This window comes from Pelobates fuscus, chromosome 6 (assembly GCF_036172605.1).
Source record: "Pelobates fuscus isolate aPelFus1 chromosome 6, aPelFus1.pri, whole genome shotgun sequence".
NCBI lineage: Eukaryota > Metazoa > Chordata > Amphibia > Anura > Pelobatidae > Pelobates > Pelobates fuscus.
In genome coordinates this window covers 51,325,372-51,344,751 of record NC_086322.1, presented here as the reverse complement: position 1 = coordinate 51,344,751, position 19,380 = coordinate 51,325,372, and the positions used below count along the sequence as shown (strand labels likewise).

Here is a 19,380-nt window from a genome sequence, read left to right as displayed (position 1 = left end):
CAACAAACTAGGAAAAAAATCCTTCTTGACCCCAAAATAGCAGTCCGATATCTCCTTGGATCAAGCAGCTATTACCTCACTAAAAGTTACAGATTAGTTGCATAAACTGTTATTGGTAAGTCATCTAAATGTAATCCCTACCCTGGCTACACCCCTACACACGCACCTAAAATGTAAGTGTTCCTTCATAGTCCAATTTTTTTTTTTTTTATTCTTATTTTTGTTGTGTATGTGAAAATACAGGGTTGCACAAGATACAAATATAACAGTGAAACGGTTTGTCAGATATAAACAGTTGTACGTAGTAATTAAATTAAATGTTGTTTTTAGTTTTTTTTTTTTTTTCGTTCTGTTGTTGTCAGTTTTGTTGTAGCGTGATGAGCTTAGCGGAGATTTAGGAAGACTTTTGCAATAAGGTCTGAGTGATAAGTGAAGTAGATTGGTGATGGGTAAGAGTCCACCAGGTCGTGGTCATTGTTTCCTTTGGCCCCTCCCATGACATTAGAGTGGCTGAGTGACACGTCAAATAGACTCTTCTTAGTCCATTTTAAATGTTGAGAGTTACGCATTATATCTTTATATAATTTGCAAAGAGTTATTTGTACCTTTACATTTTTTTTATTTTTTTTTTATTCTTTATTTTTGTGTGCTAACGTAAACATAGCAACTCACTATGCCACAATAGCATTTGCAAGTCGTAAAGTATTACAGCATTTCACAGGTATGGCATTTAAATACTAGCACTTTTTTAGATTGAGAGGTAAACAGGCAATACATAAACGTCGAGTGTTTGTACACAGAAGTTAAAGAAAAGCATGTATACAAGTCGTGATGGATAATAAAATTGGTAAAATAATAGTAAGGGCAACGATCATAATGCACAAGTACAGTGTATTTGGATCAGAGGAGTTATGCCCTGTGGAACATCTGGACTCGGGTAGCCAGTTGTGCTGTCAGTGCTAGTGTTGCTGTGCCCTGTCTGGGAGAGTGAGGAAGAGGGTAGATGGCATGTCATGCATGTTAGAAGAACAGGCTTAAATGAAGCCGAATGGTCTTTATTAGTGAAACAGCTGCACGAGAAGCTTTGTACGTTTTTATATGTCATAAGCAGGCTGAACTTTAACTGGGCTATGATGTCCGGGGTTCGGCCGGCTAGGCTAGTAATTTAGTGAGAGATTTTTACAGCATGCTAGCGAGAAGCGTTGGCTAAAAACGGGATAAATAATAACCGGATTATAGCGTGTAATGATTGGGCTTGCAGTGTTAGGTGCATGAGGGACATCCGGCCTCCCAAGCAAGGGGGCAGTGTGAGATGTGTGGTGGAAGGCTGTCCTACCGCTAGAACAAAAAGAAGGGTACATAACCGCCGCTAGGTATACAGCGTATAAAAACTACATATGCACTTAATAAGTCCCGCTCTCACCCGGATGGGCGCTGGTACAATAATAAAAGGAGCTGCAAGCCGTCCCCCGACACCATTCGCTCGCTTAGGTGGGTAGGTCAGTCCGTGGCTCAGCGTGGTGGAGGTCGTGTTTGGGAGCGCAGGGTGCTGTCAGACAGCTGTCCTGAAGTGCTATATATATGGTGGGGCAGTAATTGCCCTGGTAGTGGTCGTCCATAGAAAGTCACATAAACATTCGGGACCGGGAACATAAGAACCTCAGAAATGCAGGTAGTTGTTCAGGCAAAAGTTCCTGTGGGTATGGGCAAGAACCCTGGGCTATGGGGCCTTCAGCCTTCGTTGAAGTTCAGGTTGTGGCCGCATCTGCCGGTAAGTCAGATGGCCACCTGGGGACAAATTCCGGGGCGTTAGCAGTTGCCCATCGTGGAGGGTGTGTGAGACTCGTTGGAGGCTTAGACAAGTTAGGCATGTCCAGGGGTAGGTCTAGATGCCTCAGGGCCATCGTTGCTTCCTGCAGGGACCGAATGGTGTGCGTGGATTCGCCTTTGGTAACCTGCAGGGTGTGCGCAGGGCCCCAGCGGTACTTCACGTGGTGTGTTCGCAGGTGGGCAGTAAATGGCCGCAGGGCTCTCCTCCATGCCAGGGTGGCCCCAGAGAGATCCGCATAGAACTCAAGGTTCATGTCTTCGAAAAGGTAGGTTGGGTGTTCTCTGGCAGCTGTCTGGACTGCGGTTCTGTCCCTCTGGGTTTGGAATTGAAGGATCACATCTTTTGTAGCCGTGGCTGGGGCTGTTGCAGGCTTTGGGATGTGGAATAAGCCTTTCAGCGTCACTGCCTTAGCAGACTTCGGGGTCAGCAGTGCTGTGAGGAGCCTGCGTGCGAGATGTGGCAGTTCAGCATCAGGTATATCGTCCTTAACACCCCTGATCTTTAAGTGTTTCAGGCGGCGGTTGTTTTCCATCGTGGCGAGTTTCAGCTCAGTCTTTTCGTTTTGCTGTTTAAGCTCTGTAATAGCTTGCTGCAGCTCCTTTATTTGGCCGCCGTGGGTTTCTATGGTGGTGTCCACCACCCTGAGCCTGCCGTCTAGGCCCTGCAAGGCCTCCCTGAGTGAAGCCACATCGGCCAAGATTTTTTGGTGGTGTTCCGCCATCAGTTCCCTGATTGCCTCCATGCTTACCGGCGTGGGTTTTACCGCGGTTGGCTGGGGCTGTCTCCGAGTCGGTGGCTGCTGTGGCTGGGCCGGAGGGGTCATCTCCTCTGCTTCATCGGATGTTTCCTCGTAAAAGTCTGAGCATCCTCCATGCATGGACGCCATTTTGGAGCTAGTTGCGCCCTGGGCCTGCCGCCAGAGTTCGTCGATGTGCAAGTCCATTCTGGGTTTGTCTGGTTTAAGTTTTTTAGTTTTCCGCCCCATTTTGGTGCCGGTATGCTTTGGGGTCCCCACGGGGATGGATTAACCCGTTGGTAGGGGTCGAAAACGCTGTTTTTAGGTTGTAGTGGCCCGGAGCTCCTCAGCCATGCGACCATTCGCTTCAGTAGTCAAGCGCCGCCCCCCTACATTTTTTTTAAATCTGTCATTCACATCATCTGCACGGTGTGTTGTGAAAATCTCCAGGCTATGACGTATGCTTCTGTGGAGAGCCCTGCTTCCTTACAACACATTGCCTTCCAAAATGGATTCTCCCGGTTGCTCTGTGCACTGTTTCTTTAACCACAAATTTGGTTTATTCCACATTTCCCACACTGCACTCTAGGAGTTATAGGAAGTGTTTGTCAAGACATGTCCTGCTGACCATGCAGCCACCCCTGACCTCTATGTTTGTAATCATAGCAGGTAAATATACAAAGTTACAAAAACACCTAGTAAAATAATGTTTCATGGAAACAGTTGTTATCAATTTGTCTAGTACAATGTATAATTCCCAGATTTTACTATTAACGTGACGTAAAGTCAAGAATTTTTTTTAATGACACGGAAGCGAGTATTATGCTTTCTCTTTCCTTTAATTTCCCTCATCAGCGAAGAGAGAGATGTATACAGAAGAGAAAAAATAAACATAACGTTGCATATTAACAGTGCAACCAATCAGCACTCAGCAACTAGTACATAAGGTGTAGCACTCCACATTTATTCCTCTTTCTGTAGCGATCCGAAGACCAGCAGAAACCAAAACCTGTAGAACCGTTCTGTGAAACTGGATAGCAGACATATGTCCTTCCTCCGTGGGATAACTATTTAACGCCTTCTCAAGGCTTCTGAACGTTGATGTATGCATTCAAGCTGAATTGAAGAGAAAAATGGTAATTTCGAAATTCGACTTCAGCTTATATATGTGACGTATTATCAAGAAAACAATTCAAAGTTACACATATAATATAGCAAAACCAAATGTCCTTACCTGAGATTTCATGTCATGAACCTATTATTATGTGTACTTACCAACACAGACCTTAATAACTGTAGTCATTCAATAAAAAGGTCATCCCAAACACAAGGGAGGATGGGTGGGAATAATACTCACCTCCGTGTTATTAATAAAATCATGGTAGGAATGTCGCTTTCCTGGTGCCCAAGCATTTGCCAGGAGTTTGGTAGTTGTGTGTGAAACATCTTCGACTGTCCATGGTCCCCGGAAATGAGCCATGCTAATAGACGCAAAAGGCCTTGGTCTATGAGTCCGTGACTCTCCCCATCCAGATTGGTCATGTTAATAGTAATATCTGGAAATTTTATTAAAGACACGGATGCCTATTATGCTATTTTAAAGCTGAGCCACAACCAACTCTGAGAAGTGTTGAATAGGTCTAAAGTAATGTCGGAAAGTGGATTCCGTAGACCAATCTGCAGTTTTCAATATGTCTTCTAATCTACAACCTATAGTCAACGCTGAAGAGGAGAAGAGAGGTGAGGTAAGACCACCCCGTATCCAAACGTGCTGATCCCCCTCAAACCACCACCCCAAAGCAACGTCTTAACAAGAAAATAAATAAACTTTATTTGAAATAACTAAATTAAAACAAAAAAGCTAGGAACTCATAAATAGATAGGTTCCTGATAGCTGCAAGGATGTAGCTGTAATAGCATGTATCAATCCCAAAACAATGTAACAGTCCAACTCATAACAGAGTTGTTAATAAAGGCAATTGTTGCAATATAAACTAAACCTTGCAGATCATTACTGAGGACCAAGGAGGCAGTAAATAAAGAGCTACAAATATATAAAGGAAATCAAAAGGACAGAGGAGAGCATGTAGTGGGAAAAAAAACCATTTTTTCATACTTCCTATTGGGTTTCCTGTTTAGGGAGTACTTCTATCCATAATATTTTATACGGTTTCAATACCAGGGTTATATAGAGTGGTTTATCTCCTTTTTTTAAACATGGCTGGCTTCTTATCTAATAAAATCGAAAGTAGTGTCTGGTTTAAAGATGCAGAAAATGTGTTTTTAAACACAAAACTCGACTTTAATGCCATTACTCCGGACATTAATAAATCATTTAATAAACTTCACAGTCTATATAAGAAACAGATTCGAACTTGCTGGGAGATTTCATTCTTAGAGAACTATATGAGTAAAGAAATGATACCAAGAGGTCTCCGAGTGAGGAACATTCCTTCATCTTACTCTGAAAATGCAGATTTGATGAAGGAATGTGAAGCGGCGGCTGGTTCTTGCTCTAAAACGTTTATGCAAATTATTTGCAAATTTGAACATGAACAGCAAATGCAGGTCTGGATGAAGAGATTAATGGAATTAAACAGTTTCAAAATGATCCAAATTTCACTTTCCTTGAATCCAGGTTGAAACAGAACCTGGATAAATATCAAGAATCAGTGAAATTTAGGAAACATGATAAATTCCTAAGGGATTCCCATGACTATCAGACTGGGAATGTCTATAAATCCTTCAACCGTAGAATGCGACGCACCTCTGATAATGGTCTAACCTCAGACTATGACTCCTCAGACACAGACTCTGGAAGTCAAACCCAAACCAATTCAGTAGAATCACAGTCACAATCTACTCTATGTACAGCGAACTCTAATCCCAGAGGGATCCTTAAAAAGGGGGTTAATTTCTTTAGCTCCAGGCTATCAGGAGGAATTTCCGATTCAACGGACGAGATATCAGACTCGCAATCCAAGAGGAGGGGGGAGGAGGAGGTATTAGATGATATTCAGGTACTAGAACGCAAGTCTCAGGTCATTAATCTGTCCTCTCGAATATTAACTGTTGATCAAAATGTCGTTCTGGGGAAAGGTCTCTCATTTGTACCTACACCACCTTTCGATAAGTTTGGTTGGATTAGGGACCTCCATCTCTTTGTTAGAAAGTTGGCTTTACATAAATTCCACTCTGTTCAGAACGAAAGAAAGGCTAGAGACCTCGGACTTGCACCTAAAGATTACCAATGCCTCACCACCCTGTTAGCTCTCTTAGATGAAAGCGATTCAAATACTATACTGAATCGCACGGGTTTAAAGCCAAAGAGTCGCTATACACCTAATTTTGCAAGCTTTAGGAATATCGAGCTGTTCTTAGAGGCAGCTAAAACTGAGATTGAAAAATTCAATCTCAAATCTCTCCGTATCCATTCAAGGGATAATCTCCTTAGGCAGGAACAACGTGCCTTAAAAACTCTACAAGATGATGCTGATATCATCATCAAACCAGCCGACAAGGGGGGGAATATCGTGGTAATGGATGTGGATAAATATCTCGGAATGACTGAACAGGTCCTGAGACGTACACAGTTCTCAAATACGATCCTACGAATGACTTTCTATCAAAGTATAGGGAGATATTGGAAGATGGCCGCAGTAGGGGGTTGCTGTCGAGTGACGAGTATGAATTTATTCTTAATCATCACCCAAAAATAGCAACCTTCTACTGCTTACCCAAAGTTCACAAGAACTTGGAGGTACCCCCAGGACCTCCAATCGTCTTTGGGGTTGACAACCTCACACAAAATGGCAGCCTGTATATTGACAGAGTTCTAAGACCTTTTGTGGAAACCCTACCTTCCTACATTAGAGATAAAAAGCAAGCCCTAAATAGACTTTCGAATCTTAAATTTTCCCCCACTGTCCAACTATGTAGTCTGGATGTCTAATCACTCTATTCCTCCATACCTCACGATAGAGGAATTGAACATGTGGGATTCTTTCGTGATCAAAGATCTCCCAGGGATGATTTACACACAGCCTTTCTTTTACGCCTCCTTAAGTTCATTTTATCACACAACTACTTTTTGTTTAACAATCGAACATACCACCAGGTGAGGGGTACTGCTATGGGGATGGCTTGTGCCCCCTCATATGCGAACCTTCACTTGGGATGGTGGGAACATCAGATCCGTAATTCAGATGTTTTGACAGAATACTTACCTAAGGTCCTTTCTTGATTGTCTGACAAGGCACCCCCCGGTAATTCTCAGATAGGGTAGTATTACTTAACCACAATGATAAAAATCTTCGGTTTACATCTGAATTCGGAGGACGTTCCATTAACTTTCTTGATGTGACTATTAGTATTAACGAAGATGGCACTTTTCAGTCCACTTTGTTTAGGAAATCCACGGCAACCAATTCTCTCTTACATTGGACTAGTCACCATCCGCGACCCCTCAAGGAGGGTATTCCGGTGGGCCAGTATCTCCGCCTTCCGAGGAACTGTAGTGACACTCAGGACTTTATAATGAAAGCGAAACAACTTCGGCTACACTTCAAGGAGAAGGGTTACCCGAATCGCTGTTTGAAAAGGGCGTATAAAAGAGCACTTCAAACTGAGAGGAGTGACCTACTGTGTGATCTCCCGAAAAAGCAAATCAATAGGGATGCTGGAAATATGCGCATGATTGCAACATTTGATGTAGGGTGGCTAGAAATACGGAAGTCACTTGAGAGATTCTGGCCTATCCTGCTAAACGATGTACATCTTAAGGATGCTCTAAGCCCACATGTTAACATCACAGCTAGACGGGGACGGAATATTCGTGACCTATTGATACCTAGTTACTTTTCCACTAAACCACAGCCACGTTCCACTTGGTTGGGTACCCCTCCAACTGGCACATATGGCTGTGGTAGATGTGTAGCCTGTACGTTTATTCTCAAAGACTCTAAGACTATTAGCGATAGCATAGGACAAGGCTCCTTTAAAATTAAAAGTTTCTCTAATTGTAATACAAAGGGTCTTGTTTACCTGCTATCGTGTACATGTGGACAGAAATATGTAGGGAAAACCTTTAGGGCCTTTAAAGATAGGATCATGGAACATGTAAGATCCCCCAGGAATCGTCTTTAGACACCTATCTCGAGACATCTTAGAGAAAACCATCATGGGGATTCTAATAATCTTAGGTTCTGTGGACTCGAATTGGTAAAAAGGACCCCTAGACGTGGAGACTTTGACAAAATCCTAAGACAGAGGGAGTCTAGGTGGATATATGAACTGAAGACACTTCAACCCTTAGGTGTGAATGAGGGCTTTTCTTTTGCCCCCTTCATATAACCATTATTTTGAAGTTGGTTCTTATTCATCTTTTCTATATGTCTTGGTGATATATATATATATATATATATATATATATATATTTTTTTTTTTTTTTTTACTAAAGCAGCCAGCTGTAGTTTAATGATTTACTCTTTACCACTCTCCTTTGTCTTCTTGTAATTTATATATTTTTATTTATTTGCAAATGTAATATCAAATTAATATTTTTTTTTACTTTTTCTTTAATCCCCCTTCCTCTATTCCCCACTACCTACCCTTTCCCTGATGGCTTTATTTCTAGCCGTTCTATATCTGCCTGGAGAGTATTTAAGTACCTACTAATTTGAATATGGGCACAGTTCCCTGCTCAAGTTTACAGTCCTTGTATAAAATGTTCACAAGTTCCTGGGAAACATTACACTTGTACACATGCCGTGATGAGATTGAATTAAAGTTTCAATCTACTCTCTGTGCTAAGTTCTTGCGCATGCGCCGATATTACGGCTTGGACATGGGCACTGATCGCACAGTTAGTCCATGGATTGTGAGAGGCTCTGTCTTGTGCGCATGCACCAATATTTCGGTACGACATGTGCATTAACTACATCTCCTCCCCATGAGACGGTTAGACGGCATTGGCTACCTGGGACCAATGACAGCAGATGGGAGGTACATAGGAGGTATTTAAACAGGTGAGGGGGGACCTTCAGAGTTGGTTTGCTCTGCCCTTGAGAAAGGCGGTTAGACCGCCGAAACGCGCGTCGGGCTTTTCCGATGCTGCCATTGCTGATTTTTATTTAAACTCTAGTGAACTCATATTGGCAGTCTGTACTGTGCTACATTGAAACCTGGGCTGGCCGGTTTTTGAAGCAGTAAAGTAGGGATATTGGGCTACTTGTATAGGGCTATTCTAGGTGGAGTTGTCCAGCTTCTGTAAAGCTTGGACCCCCTTGGAAGCTACTCCTATTTTTTTTCCACTACATGCTCTCCTCTGTCCTTTCGATTTCCTTTAAATTTTTGTAGCTCTTTATTTACTGCCTCCTTGGTCCTCAGTAATGATCTGCAAGGTTTAGTTTATATTGCAACAATTGCCTTTATTAACAACTCTGTTATGAGTTGGACTGTTACATTGTTTTGGGATTGATACATGCTATTACAGCTACATCCTTGCAGCTATCAGGAACCTATCTATTTATGAGTTCCTAGCTTTTTTGTTTTAATTTAGTTATTTCAAATAAAGTTTATTTATTTTCTTGTTAAGACGTTGCTTTGGGGTGGTGGTTTGAGGGGGATCAGCCCGTTTGGATACAGGGTGGTCTTACCTCACCTCTCTTCTCCTCTTCTGTGCTATATGCAAGGTTATGCCCTTTTTGCCACCCCTATAACCCCTTTTTTCGTACTTCCTATTGGGTTTCCTGTTTAGGGAGTACTTCTATCTATAGTCAACGCTTTCAAGGCCATAGTGCCTCTGACTGAATGACCTGGGAATCTAGGATAGAAGACGTTCTTAGTTGCAGACTTCGTCCTTCGTGAGAGTCGAAGGATACTCCTTCGGGGGTGAACACCCGAGCTTTCAATCCAAAGATCTGACATCAGATACTCTTTTGGAGTACAAAACAAACAAAACAGCATGAGTAACTTGGCCGATAACTGTTTAACTCTGCGACAGAGACAGACCACCAGCAATTGTGTGTTTTGCCACTGCAGCACCTAAGCTGGAGTGAGAGACAGCCAGTGCCGTTGGTCCTAGTGTGAGACTTGAGTTCAGGCTGAAGAACTTCAATAAACTTTTGCTAAATTTTGCATGACCTGGCAAGAAAGTCTTTGAAAATTGTACAGACAGAAGAGGGCTGTGGATCTCCCTTAAAGATCCAAGAGGGCTACACACTAGAGCCAGGTGACTGATTGTCTCTCTACTTGTGAGTTGGAAATTGTTATGTCTACACTCGTCTATTATTGTATATACCATCTGCACTGTGATTGTGTCATATATTGTTTACAGGTTTCTGTAAAAGATTGCAAAAAGTGCATTCATCTTCAAATTATATTACTCAGGTACATTAGAGCTCCACTTATACTATATTGGTGTGTGATTTTAATTTCATTGTGGGGGTTAAGGGGATCCCTCACATAAGTGTTGAGCCTATCCTATTCATTGTATTTGTGTGTACATCCTTGTATATTCATATTGATATAATTCACCATCAATATCAATACTATTCTTCACGTACAACTTAGACTTCCAGATAAAATAGTCCGTAACATTAAACTTTTTAAAAACAGAGTTGAAAGAAAAATAAATAGTTTTGGTAAAATGTTGGGAGGAACGTCTAGAGAACATCTGAACATTTAATCGTTTCAGAGTTTATTTTTGCGCATGCATTCTGATCTTCACACAATGCACGACCCCAGAACGAAATGAGTGCAGCCACTCAGATTCCTTTCTGGGGAAGTGCTGTATGTGTATTACTGTTCTGGCAAGGATGAGAACACCCTGTGAGAACAGAAATTAGTCTTTACATTTACGATCTGGCCAGCACAACATATAGATAGTGAGTAATGAATTGTATGACTACCTTTAGGGAGCCTCATTATCCACTCATTTGAAAATGACAGGTCCACTTTAAATGCTCTTTATCTTAGTGCCTTTTAAAGCATGCTTGAGGCTGTAGAACACAGCCATAGTTCTTGTAACTCTACAATTTCATCCGACATGAAAGCCAATTTGATGCTTTGTGGTTCTGCAAACTATGTATTAAGTCTGCGTACCCTGCAGGTGGTACATCAAGCATAGCATTCCTTCTGGATGGCTCGACCAGGATTATCTGAGTGTAATTTTATTCAGTTAACATGCAAAGTAACTCTGTAACTTGTCAAAGTCTTTCATATTTATTTATGTATTTATTTATTTCAGCTATGTTTCAGCCATGGTACCTGTAAAATCCCCAAAAGAGTACTACGTCCAGCAGGAGGTTATTGTTTTGTTCTGTGAAACTGTAGAAAGGTATGTGTGCCAGAGTACAAAGACAAATATACTATTAGTTAAAATAAACCGTTTTTTTTTTTTTTTTTTTTTTTCAATAATATGAAGAAGTAGAAGGTTTAAGAACCCTCTTGTTTGAAATACAGACACAAATTGTAACTGGGCATTAGGGGAGGTGTATAAAAGTGCATTTAAGCAAAGGAAGAGAAACTGTGTCTAAATTAGAATCTGTGTGAAGCTAATCGTGCATAAATACAGATTTATTTTTGTGTTATCTGTTTATTGATGTCTGATTACCTCCATAAAAAAGAGTGTAAGGAATCTGTGCCAAAAAGGAAAAACTATCTATTTTAAAAAAAAGTTTTCTGTAGTCAACAGTGCATAAAACATTAGACATCTTTATATATGCTATAACAGTGTAAACCCTCTATCCAACATATTTATACATACCATAATAGTGCAAAATACCAATCCAAAATCTTTATACATACCATAATAGTGCAAAGCCTCAGACATATTTATACATACCATAATAGTGCAAAATACCAATCCAAAATCTTTAACCCCTTAAGGACACATGACATGTGTGACATGTAATGATTCCCTTTTATTCCAGAAGTTTGGTCCTTAAGGGGTTAAACATGCCATAATAATGCAAAACCTTAATCAGACCTCTTTATTTATATATATATATATATATATATATATACCATAATAGTGCAAGACATCTTTTAGACATATTTATACATGCCATAATAGTGCAAAACCTTAATCAGACCCCTTTATACATACCGTAATAGTGCAAAACCTCAATCAGACATCTTCACTCTATTATCTATTGTAGGGGTAGTCAACCCTTTAATACCTACCGCCCACTTTTGTATGTTTGTTGATTTTAAGATTTTCTTACTGCCCATTAGTGCCGCTGTGACTAATTTTATAGCGCAAGTACAATTTCTATTTATTTTATTTGTATTTTTAGAAAGGAGGGTTTAAAAAAAAAAAAATATATATATATATTTATATATATTTTTACTTGAATGTATCTATTATTTTTGTGAGTGAGGTGCATTGTGTGTGTGTGAGAGAGGTACAGTGTGTGTGTGTGTGTGTGTGTGTTTTCTGACCAGTCTGCTCACGGGAGGAACACAGAGCCTCCCAGGCCCTTCCCTCCCTCTGCTGGAACTAAGTGCCAGTGGGCCAGTGGGGGAGATCATTGATCTCCTCACCAGCCCTAGAGGCTCTGCATGGGCTGGTAATGGAGATGAAAAGATCTCCCCGCTGGCCTTGGCCCACGGCCATCGAGGTCCACAGGGCGTTCTCTGCAGAACCTACCACCACCCACCTGAAAAACCCAAACTTCCCACTAGTGGGCAGTAGGGAAAAGGTTGACTACCCCTGCTCTAGTGCAAAACAACTATTGTACACTGTTATACATGCAATAAAAGTGCAAAACATCAGAAATGATTGTACATGCCATATTAAGCCGCAACATTTATCAGACCTTTTTATTCATGCCATAATAGTGCAAAACATCTATCATACATTGTTATACATGCACCATAGTGCAAAAGATCTGTTTGACGTTGTTCTAGATACCATAGTACAAAACATATTACAAACATTTTTATAATACCATAAAAGTGCGCATCAGACATCTTTGTACATATAACAATGCAAAGCATTTGTCGGACATCTTAATACCATCATGCAAAACACATGCGATAATAGTGTAACATCTAGTATCAGACAGTCTTTTACATGCGATGATGGTACATAAAATCTACCAGACACATTTATGCACTATAACATCGTTCTATATTACATGCAGACACTACGTAGCTTAAGGATATTTGCACAATTTAGAAACAAAATGCAAAAAAATTAACGCGATGGTCACATTTTTTATTTTAATAATAGCAGCATCGTTTATTGGTCTTTTCTTGCCCACATTGTATTTGTCTGCTTTATAATACCATCCCTCGGTATACGGAGATCTTTCCTTAGTTGGACTCCTGCATCATCCATTGCTTTGCTTCCATAGGTTATTAACATGTGGCTGTCTTCCTTTTTATTTTATCTAAGTAAGGGGAGTTAATGGTAAGCAGCGAATGTGTCGCCTATTCACATAAATTCATATAACTTAAAGGACCACTCTAGGCACCCAGACCACTTCAGCTTAATGAAGTGGTCTGGGTGCCAGGTCACTCTAGGATTAAACCTTTTTTAATAAACATAGCAGTTTCAGAGAAACTGCTATGTTTATAATAGGGTTAATCCAGCCTCCAAATCCTCTAGTGGCTGTCTCACTGACAGCCGCTAGAGGCGCTTGCGTGAATTCTCACTGTGAAAATCACAGTGAGAGCACGCAAGCGTCCATAGGAAAGCATTGTAAATGCTTTCCTATGCAACCGGCTGAAGGCGCGCGCAGCTCTTGCCGCGCATGCGCATTCAGCCGAAAGGGAGGATCGGAGGCGGAGAGGAGGAGGAGAGCTCCCCGCCCGGCGCTGGAATAAAGGTAAGTTTTAACCCTTTCCTCTCCCCAGAGCCGGGCGGGAGGGGGTCCCTGAGGGTGGGGGCACCCTCAGGGCACTATAGTGCCAGGAAAACGAGTATGTTTTCCTGGCACTATAGTGGTCCTTTAACTTTTAAAGCAAAAGTTCTACTTTTGAGAAGAAAAATAATTACCAAAATCACAGCTCACAGATAAAACGATTATTCTAAGCCGATGAGAATGCTGCCTTGACCTACAGATTAGAGAAATCTGTTTCTGAAAGGGCAATATCTTCTTTTTTTTATTTTGTAATTGAATCATTTTTGGCAGGAAAGCTTATGAAATATTGCACAGCCTCCGTGTTCTACATTAATGTATAAAGTTCTTTTAAAGCACATTGTTCTGTAATCCTGTTAAAAGCTGAACGTGCGAGATTAGACGCACATATTGTTCTACTACAGCCAAGGTGGTACTTTTCATTGTTCAACACCGAACCTTAAAATACTCAGAGTGGTCTCTAATGCTTAGTGTGCAGACCTCTTTACGTGGGGTCATTCTATGCTTGCATTAGAATCACACTTCTCAATATGAGCATAGCTATTACTGTCACTAATGGATACCTTTTTAGGATGGTCATTCAACCAGCTGCAGATAAATATTACTGCTGAGTTATGTGAGCGAATGGGGCTAAGGTCGCACGTTTGGTCATTTTGAACACTTGCCTATTAATCTGTTCAATCTGTTGTGATCTAGGACTGTCCAAATGCTGTAAATAGCGTGCTCAGGAAACACAAACTCACACTGGAGAGAGGCGTAAAGCAATACAAGAGTCCAATGTTTTATAAATGAAATAGCAGTGGCCGTTATAACTTTAACTAAGCGGAATATAGTAAAATATGCCACAAGTAAAAAAAATTAAGTTTCCAGTGATAATTGTCCTTACACTTTACACACAGATTTAAGCGTTTTATTGCACAGCTGTTAGAGATGAAATATGAAAAGAATTTCCACATCTCCTATAGTTTCTCTAAATTGTATGTAAGAGCTTTGCATCGTTATATGACATATTAAGACTCTACTGGTGTTAAATTCAGGAAGCATGGCAGACAACAGAGGGGCGTTGTAACCTAAATTGGCTGGACATTCAGTAGCTGCAAATTGCAAAATGTAGGAAAAAAGACGTGATCTTAAATATTCACCAAGTCTTAACTTAGCTATTTTTCCCTTATTTTTGACCTTTGGATTTAAATTTGCTTGAATTCTAAATGTAATGCATAATCTCCATAGATTAAAATGGAAAGCCATAATGACACAAATCCGTTACATGTCTGCCACAGAATGCCATTGTTTTCTTATTCATGCTTTCTGATGTTGGTTTTTATTTTCTTTATATTTTGTATTTAGTTATAATGGATAGTGCAAGCATACAATACCATAAATGTAAGTATCAGGCAAGCAGCTCTAAATATGTCTGTTCAAAGTACAGTGAGGAAAAAAGTATTTGATCCCCTGCGGATTTTGAACATTTTTACATAATTTTAATGGTAGGTGATTGTAGCCTACCATGTACCGTCAAACCTTGGGTAAAAACCTCCTTCCCTCAGCCAGGGCATTGATGGGGAAGGGGGTTTGTCATGCTGGATGGGTATTCCAGCATGGCAATGACCCCAAACAAATACAGGTAAAGGGAGTGCTCCTAATCTCAGTCTGTTGCTTGTACACCTGTCCACAGAAGTAATCAATCAATAAATCAGATTCCAAACTCTCCACCATGGCCAAGACCAAAAGCTGCCCAAGGATGTCAGGGACAAGATTGTAGACCTACACAAGGCTGGAATGGGCTACAAGACCATGGCCAAGCAGCTTGGTGAGAAGGTGACATCAGTTGATGCGATTATTCGCAAATGGAAGAAACACAAAATAACCCTCAGTCTCCCCCTGTCTGGTGCACCATACAAGATCTTACCTTGGGGAGTTTCTATAATCATGAGAATAGTGAGGAAACCGCCTAGAACTACATGGGAAGATCTTGTTAATGATCTCAAGGCAGCTGGGACCATATTCACCAAGAAAACAATTGGTAACACACTACGCTGTGAAGGACTGAAATCCTGCAGCACCCGCAAGGTCCCCCTGCTCAAAAAAGCACATGTACTAGCCCGTCTGAAGTTTGCCAATGAACATCTGAATGATTCAGAGGAGAACTGGGTGAAAGTGTTGTGGTCAGATGAGACCAAAATCTAGTTCTTTGGCATCAACTCAATTTGCCGTGTTTGGAGGAGCAGGAATGCTGCCTATGACTCCAAGAACACCATCCCCACCGTCAAACATGGAGGTGAAAACATTATGCTTTTGGGTTATTTTCTGCTAAGGGGACAGGAGAACTGCACCGCATCAAAGGGACGATGGACGGGGCCATGTACTGTCAAATCTTGGGTGAAAACCTCCTTTCCTCAGCCAGGGCATTGTTGGGGGAAGGAGGTTGGTCATGCTGGATGGGTATTCCAGCATGACAATGACCCAAAACACACAGCCAAGGCAACAAAAGAGTGGCTCAAGAAGAAGCGCATTAACGTCCTGGAGTGGGCTAGCCAGTCTCCAGACCTTAATCCCATAGAAAATCTGTGGAGGTAGCTGAAGGTTCGAGTTGCCAAACGTCAGCCTTGAAACCTTAGTGACTTGGAGAGGATCTGCAAAGTGGAGTAAGACAAAATCCCTCCTGAGATGTGTGCAAACCTGGTGGCCAAGTACAAGAAACGTCTGACCTTTGTGATTGCCAACAAGGGTTTTGCCACCAAGTGCTAAGTCGAAGGGGTCAAATACATATTTCATACTTTTTTGACATGCGTTTTTATGGATTTTTTTTATTTTTTATTCTGTCTCTCACTGTTAAAATACACGTACCATTACAATTATAGACTGATCATTTCTATGTCAGTGGGCAAACATTCAAAATCAGCAGGGGATCAAATATATTTTTTTCCCTCACTGTATGTTATCAGTGAATAGTCATGAGCCACACTTTTCTACTTTTATAATAGGAAATGCCTATTGGGGAGAGGAGAAAAAAATAGTGCGGGGGTCATACCTAAGGGTCAATACCACAGTCCTCCAGTGTAAACCCTAGGGTGCACTAATTCCCAGTGCTCTGACCTAGCATCCCAAACTTTATGGAAGGAGGCAGAGGAACTATGTACCAGGGTGTTCAGTTCGTCCATAAGTTAATTACTGGTAATTTTTGCTATGATCACTGGCAAAAGGAGAGATGCAAGGCTAATTTATTAAATAGTTGTTTTTGAGCTGTGGTGAACGCCTCCACAGGACAGGAATGCAGAAATGTCCAGGGGTCTAGATCAACAGTCTCACTATTTTCTACCCTCCCCAATATATGGGAACAAGGGACTGATCGCAATAGCAGGCAAGCAGCTATTAAGATGATGTATAGAGATGTAATGAGTCCTTGATGCAGATTGATTTGATTGCTATCATAGGAACGGTTTCCGCAGTCCACACTTTAGGAGTTATGATAAAACCTGTACGTTGTAGGTATCTGAGAAAGTCTTCAGGAAATGTCTAGTGTTTTATAACATGGATAACATACCATCTCTCTTTATTATGAACAGAGCCTTAAAGCATGGTTACCTCACCCAAGACATGATTGATGATTATGAACCAGCATTAATGTTTACAATCCCAAGACTAGCCATCGTGTGGTAAGTATTACATTTACTGTTGGGGTGCTTCTGGTTAGTAGGGAACACATTTTAAGAGTTCTATAAAAAGTAGTAACAGTGCGCCATTTTTATTTTTTATGCAAGGTGTTTAAAGGGTAATAATTTAAAGAGTAGCTAGAATATAATCTTTTGTTTTGGAGTTGTGGGTGATTGTTTATTTGTATGTTATTGCTATACTCCAGGGCTTCACAGGGCTTTTTTTTTTTCTTTTTTTCAAAAAACAAACATTTAATGGAGCACTCCACACAACATGGCCCTGGATGCACTTCTCCTTTCTCCCCAATTTTATATCAAACCACTTGGAAATAGTTTTTTAAAAAAACAAGGGCTCTCCACAGCACTTGGAAACCTACCCCTCCTCAGCAGCACTGATAATGTGGAATTTACACTTCTGCATTATTAGTGTCTATCCTGTCCAGCCTGGATGACACTGGTTCCATAAGGAAATAAAATGGATTTAATATGAGAACATGCGGATGAAGAGTACAGTACTGGAATACCTTTTTTTTTAATTCTCATTTTCTTTGAATAAACGGAGTTCATTACATTGTCATTTACCTTCGGAATTGTTGAGTCTTCCTGTAAATGTCAGAAGAATTAGATTTTTCTAGATTATGTCCCTTGCTGTTTTTCCTTTCACTGATGTATTGAAGCTCACATTTTAAGCATGTATGTCTCTTCTAAAGAACTGAGCAACTTTCTTTTAACAGATAAATTCTCTTTCTTAAAATGACTCTGAGAAGGAACGCTACATCCATTCAGTATATGTTTGGTTTTCTTTTTTTATTTTATTTTATTTTATTCAAAATAATAAAATGATATACTACCCAATCATAGGGAACATTTATTTATAGTACAGCTGTACTATATTAAGTGTATGTATGGATTCTGTTGTGTGCACTTGGGGCCACAAATTCTTCATTCATAAAAAAACATGTACGAAGCTATACCATTTGTCTACTCCCTTGAACAAGTAGCTTGCATCCTGGTTTAATGAATTAAGCCAACTCTAAATGTTGTATTTGTCGAGGCAAGTTAAGTTTTCAGTAGAAAGCAGTTTGGTTAAATTCAAATCCTAAACGTTGCTGCTGTTGGATAAGTAAACCAATTCTGTTACAAATAATGGTAACATCTACATTGTGTAAATCTGCTGGTTATAGACTTTTATAAAGCCATAGGTTCCAAGACAATCCATATCTGGTCTGTTGAGAATTTGCTGCAAATCCTGAAGTTTTAAAAGTACCACCATATTAATTAGATACTCGTTAAATGGGAAATGTCACTTCCCAGGTTTTTAATATTATGTCTGCCTTTCCCTATATTTTTAACAAATATGTACTTGTAAGGTGTTAAAATTAAAATTAAATTTTAAAATCCAAGCCTCTTTTTCTAGGTAGCTCCATTTTAACTTCCTGTCAATCATTGGATTACGCTTTGCCCTTTGCACCTGGCAGTCAGCATAAAGAAAACACTTAGAGAAAAGGAGAAATAAAACAATGTTTTAAGTTCTCTTCTTCATTTGCATTGTGTGCCCTGGCCTTGCCTTATCTAAACTGGATTGTGTTGTCGTTTGCTAAATCTTTAATATAACTTTAAAAATGGACCATTTCGTGAATAAAGGTTACCACAAGTTATAGGTGGTTTTAAGTGTTTCATTCAACAATGTAGTAAATTTCAGGAAAGTAGTAACCGTTCCCCTTTAAAATACTCTCATGTTACTTCCAATAGCCAAAATCTGCTTTAATTTTTAAATAGACCGCATTGAGGACATGTTTATGTGCTTTCCAAGATATTTAGTAATCTTTGTGTTTTTATTTTTTCCTTCCTCAAACAGTGGGCTTGTTGTTTACTCTGAAGGACCACTTAACCTCGATCGCAAACCAGAAGACATGTCAGAACTTTTTCGTCCTTTCCACACATTGTTAAGAAAAATAAGGCAAGTGAAGATATAGAAAATTTTTATGTTTTGTCTTTTTTTTTTTTAAATTCTTTATTTATTTCATTTTTTGTGAAACAAGGGATGGGAGGTATCAAAAAGTACATTTCTTCGTTTTTTTTCGTAGCTATGTTGAGCCTATTGTACACATTACAGTGAAATTCAGTACAGGTTAACCTTTGTTAGGGTGCACATGCCGTGTAGAGGTCTTGACCTCTAGCCCTTTTGGGCGTCCTGGTGGATGTGACCTTACTGTTTGTTTGTGGTGGGTTTGATCTGTTGGGTGCTGAGCAGGAGGTGCGTTGCTATTGTTTTTGTGTGCAGGGTTATGT

At 40.3% G+C, this 19,380-nt stretch overlaps 1 protein-coding gene across 3 annotated transcripts in view; it reads left to right on the top strand.

The window, feature by feature from the left end:
• Positions 1–19,380, top strand: part of ZFYVE28 (zinc finger FYVE-type containing 28) — a 216,646-nt gene that overhangs the window by 129,033 nt on the left and 68,233 nt on the right. For all 3 annotated transcript variants that reach the window (XM_063457689.1, XM_063457688.1, XM_063457690.1), the window contains 3 exons: positions 10,816–10,905; positions 17,002–17,091; positions 18,947–19,048. In XM_063457689.1, coding sequence (XP_063313759.1) covers positions 10,816–10,905; positions 17,002–17,091; positions 18,947–19,048 — 282 coding nt within the window. The remainder of the gene's footprint in view (positions 1–10,815; positions 10,906–17,001; positions 17,092–18,946; positions 19,049–19,380) is intronic.